The sequence below is a fragment of the Prosopis cineraria genome, unplaced genomic scaffold (assembly GCF_029017545.1).
Source record: "Prosopis cineraria cultivar Desert tree isolate PC_DT_omini unplaced genomic scaffold, ASM2901754v1 PC568, whole genome shotgun sequence".
NCBI lineage: Eukaryota > Viridiplantae > Streptophyta > Magnoliopsida > Fabales > Fabaceae > Prosopis > Prosopis cineraria.
The window spans coordinates 41,640-46,998 of record NW_026555893.1 but is presented as its reverse complement, the minus strand read 5'-3'; the positions used below and the strand labels follow the sequence as shown (position 1 = coordinate 46,998).

The following is a 5,359-nucleotide window of genomic DNA, read 5'->3' as shown; positions in this document are numbered from 1 at the left end:
TTCAGTATTTATGATATATTTTATGGTTTCATGTGAGAATAGCATATGTTCGTCTTCACCAAACTTCTTGTCAGCCAATGACTTCTAAGCTTTGTGCAGATATGCTTTTAGTGTCACAGAAATCTGAAGCTGGAAGGGACATTGTCTATCCCGTAAATTCCATAGCATTCCACCCCATGTAAGTACTATAGAGTTCGTTAACTGGGTCTTGTACTCTTGTTTATTGTCAAGTTATGAGGCCGATGCAAAAGGTTATATATTTAATTTTTGCTCCAAAGAATGACTAAAAACCGAGGGTTACTACGATGTAGTAGGGATGCAATGGGAAATTCCTTGGTGTTTTGCCAATTTCCTTCTATGAGATTCAACAATGGCTCCTTTATACAATCTCAAAAATGATGGGCATGAGTATGATGTTAATTAGACAATTAAATACTTGCGCGTATGCTTGGAAACCATTAGCCACATTGAAGCTGAAAGGTGACAGATGATACCATAACTAACTGTGAAATTCAGCTGACTGAAAACCAATTGGTGAAAAATTGATCTGGGATGATGTGAAATTATGATTGTTCTTGGGCAGCTGATTAGTCTGTGCTGGATCTACAGTAATACCCAACTTAGTTGATACTTTATGCTTAAATTCATGTTTCAACTATACTAGGCTACAAAACTGAAATGTTTTCTTTGCCTTGTTGATCTGATTGGGGATATGACGGAGTTGTTCACACTAGGATATCTTGGAGTGATTAACAGGGTGCTGCATGATTTTTCTACTTGCAGATACGGTACATTTGCCACTGGAGGTTGATGGTTTTGTAAATGTATGGGATGGAAACAACAAGAAGAGGCTGTACCAGTTTTAGTTGCTTTATTTTTTAAAATATTTATTTCTATCTTTCACCTGAGTGAATTGCTGAATTACTGTTCTCTTTCAGTACTCAAAATATCCAACTAGCGTTGCTGCACTTTCATTTAGTAGAGATGGACGCCTCCTGGCTGTTGCATCGAGTTACATTTGAAGAGGGGCCTAAGCAGTACTCTCTCTCTCTCTCACTCACCCCCCCCTCCATTCATATGCATTTTAACCTGAGTATTTTTGCCTAGTTTAAAAACTTTTGAAGAGATTGTGCTCAGAACACTTGTGACTTTATTATCGTTGTTGCTATTTTTGTTTAGAAAAAAGAACACTTTGTAACACTAACCTGTGTTGCAATTACTCTGCAGGCATGAACAAGATGCCATCTATGTGCGCAGTGTAAATGAGATAGAAGTCAAACCGAAACCCAAAGTCTATCCTAATCCACCAGCGTGATTTCCTGATGAACGTAGTAATTTATTTTCTTTTTACCTACTATGCCGTGTACTTTGCCCAATTCTTTGTTACTTTCGTATGTAAACTAATTATGCGAAGTTCTCAATTTCTAGATACCAAATATGGCGAGATTTCAGCTTTTTCTACTTTTTACTTGGGTGCCTCTATTCATGGAGATATCTATGTTGTATAAGTTGACTTCAAGATTTCAATCTAGTGAGATGCCTGTCCTCACTGTTACATATGGTGGTTGACCTGCCAATAGGATTAATCAATGCTCAAAATATTTCAGTTTTGAAAAAAATCCATTTAATTTCACCTTTTTGGACACCAAGTCTAAATCCAAGTCGGCAATTCAATGTGGTAGTTTCTGGTCCATGTGGTTATGGGCTGAAGACATATCTACAAGAAAGTAACTCAAATATTTAGTCGGTGATGAATGAATGCTGAATAGTCTAACGGATTTCCGAGGCGATTATTAAAAAAAAAAAATGTCTAGATTTTTCTTCTCTTTACATGTTGTTGCATGTATTCTTAGTGAGGGATTGGTTGAGCTTAGACAGGCTAACTGTTGTTTCTATTCGTCGCTGAGATGTGGAAAAGATAACTGATTGTATTATACAGGTATTTTAAATTTATTGCCAATGATTATCCAACTTTACAGTTTACACACATACAAAAAGATGGATTGCCCATTATTTCCCCAAAAAGGTAAAAAGGTATGCTGAGAATACATGCGATGAGGTCATCGAGGGATAGAGCAAGAAGAAACAGCCACTAGAATGGGGAAGTATTTTCTTCCATTTCCCTTCAATTCTCTCATCTCCATCATTTATTAATTTTTTTATTTAAAAAAATTATTTAATAAAAAATTTTTGAATAATAAAGATGGCGGAAGTGGAGGAAAAGGGAGAAAAAAAAAAAAAAAGGAGAGACTCCTGATCTCTATTTGTCACTTGCTTAAGAGAAAATTCATGAGGATTGAATCGTGTCAGGGTAAAGCATCTAGAACCTTCCACGTGGCACCATGTCAGCTTCACCACAGATTTGGACGGCTTTTTTAATTTAATTTATTTTAATATATCTTGTGTTGCGATGTTCCGTGCCGGATGAGGATGAAAGGAGTAGTAGCACTGTTTGAAGCGAACCAGTGGATTATTAACCATCAACGGCTTGTCAGTTACAGCCAACATGTGGAAGTACCTGAACTCGAGAACTCAACCGCCACGTGTCACCATAAGGTCCCTCCCTTATGGCTCCTTTTTTGTCCCTCTCTGTAGTCCTCACTCCCGCACTCTTTGTGCCTTTACTTTAAATTAAATGTTTACATACATATACATGTATGTATGTATGTATGTATTTAATTAAGGAGCACAAGAGAGATGCCAAGCAACATTTTTTTGGTATATATTTAAAAAATAAAAATAAAAGGGACGCAAGTGAGGATGAGGTTGGGCGAGTGAGCTGGATCCCCAAGTGGCCAAATGTGCGACTGCCAACCAGTGATTAAAAGAATTAAGGGAGTGGCCACCGCCTAATTGGGCGCGACTGAGGCGCGTGACGTTAGTCTTCCCTAAGGCATGACACTAACAAGTAGCTATGCTGTTCCTGCTGCCTCCATTACTCCGCATCGGACTTGAATTCAGTGGGCGAATTCAAATCCATTCACTCCTTATTCCGTTGTAGTCAGTATATTTTTATTAATATTTAAATATTATTAAGATACATCTTTTTTGAAGAAATTTAAAATAATTCCTATAATGAGGACACCCTCAATCTCCTTGAAAAAATTGAAATTTGACATATTTTGAATATTACATGACAAAATTTTTAATAATAATTTAATTAAATTGAATGGTTATTATGGTGTTATATGAAATACTCGATAAATGAGACCACTCGATGAACACAAATCTTCACCGGACTCTAATTTTTTTAATAAAACCAAAGGCATAAATAATAAACTTCAATTGATATGATTGGAGTTGGGAAAAGCTTCAAGATAACAAAGCTCTCTCAATGAACATTTATTAATTGAGTTACATGATAATTAAGTTTACCGTAATGTTATTTTAATAAAGTAGTATCGTTGAAACGAAGGGATATCGGGATGATGATTCAATGGGATTGAAAGGTGAAGATGATAACAAGTAGATGGGGGTGAAGGGTTATGGATAGAAGAAGTAGTTGAGTGAGGAGCAAAGATGGGGAGAGAGAGAGAGTATTGGCGGAACAAGTCACAAAGGTTACGTTGACACATAAAAGACGTACGCGGGTGAGAGATAGCTCACTTAATTAACCGCAAAGTAATTCCAACGACAGTCTTCTTCTTCCCTTCACCTTCCTTGCTTCCCTTGCCATCCCTCCGCGAAGTAACCTCCACAAAACCGTGTTTTGCACGCATCCAAACAATGTTGACTTCCCTTTTCGCGTTCTCATTTTGAGTTTGAGTTACAAAAGGCAGACCCCATCACGTACCTTTGTTTTGACTTGGAAAAAGTCCTCTCTCTTCCTTATTTGACCCACTTCACTCTCTCTCTCTCTCTCTCTCTCTCTCTCTAACTCTTCTTCCACCAACTATCTTCTTCCTTCCTTCGTTTATTCACCTTCTCTTACTATAAATTCCTTCGCCTCACACCCCCCTTCCTCATATCCACTCTCTATCTGCCTCTCTCTCTCTCTCTCTCTCTCTCTCTCAAGCAGTTCACTTTTTAACCTGCTTCACTCTCTCAAACAATGGCTTTAGAGGCTCTCAATTCTCCCACTACTGCTCCAACTTCTTTCACCTACAAGCAAGAGGAAGACGATGATGAGCTTGATCTTCACTGGTCCAAGGGCAAGCGTTCTAAACGACCTCGTTTTGACTCTGCCAACCCTCCTTCTGAAGAAGAGTATCTCGCTCTCTGCCTCATCATGCTCGCCCACAGCGGCCACAACAAAACAGCCACAGACTCCGCCTCCGCCGCCTCTCCGCCGCGTCCTTCTTCTTCATCATCGCCTCCCAATAATAATCCTATCAAGCTAGCTCATAGGTGTACCGTCTGCAATAAAGTATTCTCTTCTTACCAAGCACTCGGTGGCCACAAGGCCAGCCACCGCAAGTCCTCCTCGGAATCCGCCGCCGCCGCCGACAACGCGTCCACCTCCTCTGGTACCGGCACGGGCAGGATGCACGAGTGTTCCATCTGTCACAAGGTCTTCCCTACTGGTCAGGCCTTGGGTGGGCATAAGAGATGTCACTACGACGGCGGCAACGCGAACAGCAGTAGCGCCGGCGCCGGCGTGTCCTCGTCCGAGGGAGGCGGCGCGTCCACTGTAAGTCTCCGGGGGTTTGACTTGAACCTGCCGGCACCCCTGATGGACTTATCACCGGTGGGACTCGGTTCCGGCGGAGATGATTCCGGGATGAAGAAGAGTGTGGAGCAGGAGGTGGAGAGTCCGTTACCGGTAGCAGCCGGTAATAAGAGAAGTCGTGTGCTTTTTACCAGTGAAATGGACGATGTAAAGCCTTCTTCGCCTGCGTCGTTATAAAATTGATACGGTTCTTAGAATACAGTGAATGAAATGAATTGATTTGTAATTTAATTAATATCAGTTTCTTGATTGATTAGGATGAGACTTGATTCCTTTTTCACTTATTGCTTTCTTGTCACTCTGTACAGACATATTTGTTCATTGCTTTTTTGTCATGAAATAAATTTACCATTCTCATTTTTATTTACATTCACGTGCTGAAATTAATTATTGTCTAAGGAATAAGGATATATATACTCTTCCTGATCATGATATTAGTAAACTAATCTCGGTGCAGGTCACTTGTAAATGTTCATTTTTCATTAAGGATATGTATTTACCATTCTCAGATTGATTATTTTTCTCGAAAGATCAAGAGAAGAGGCCAAGGGGAAAACAGTAATCACTCGCAATAATGCAAGAGAGAGAAGTGAATCATCATGCTTTTGTTGAAGTGGCCAATAAGGGAAAAACACATTCGATTTCCAATTTTTTTCTTGTACTTGAAAAGTACAAGGTGACCAAAAAGGC

General features: G+C 39.7%; 1 protein-coding gene and 1 pseudogene across 1 annotated transcript; both read left to right on the top strand.

Annotated features, from left to right (window-relative positions):
• Positions 1 to 77: 77 nt before the first annotated feature.
• Positions 78 to 1,559, top strand: LOC129297614 (mitotic checkpoint protein BUB3.2-like; annotated as a pseudogene).
• A 2,401-nt stretch (positions 1,560 to 3,960) lies between these two features.
• On the top strand, positions 3,961 to 5,036 carry LOC129297615 (zinc finger protein ZAT10-like). Its single transcript, XM_054935945.1, has one exon. The coding sequence runs from the start codon at positions 4,052 to 4,054 to the stop codon at positions 4,844 to 4,846; it is 795 nt and encodes a 264-aa protein (XP_054791920.1). The 5' UTR covers positions 3,961 to 4,051; the 3' UTR covers positions 4,847 to 5,036.
• Positions 5,037 to 5,359: the final 323 nt, after the last annotated feature.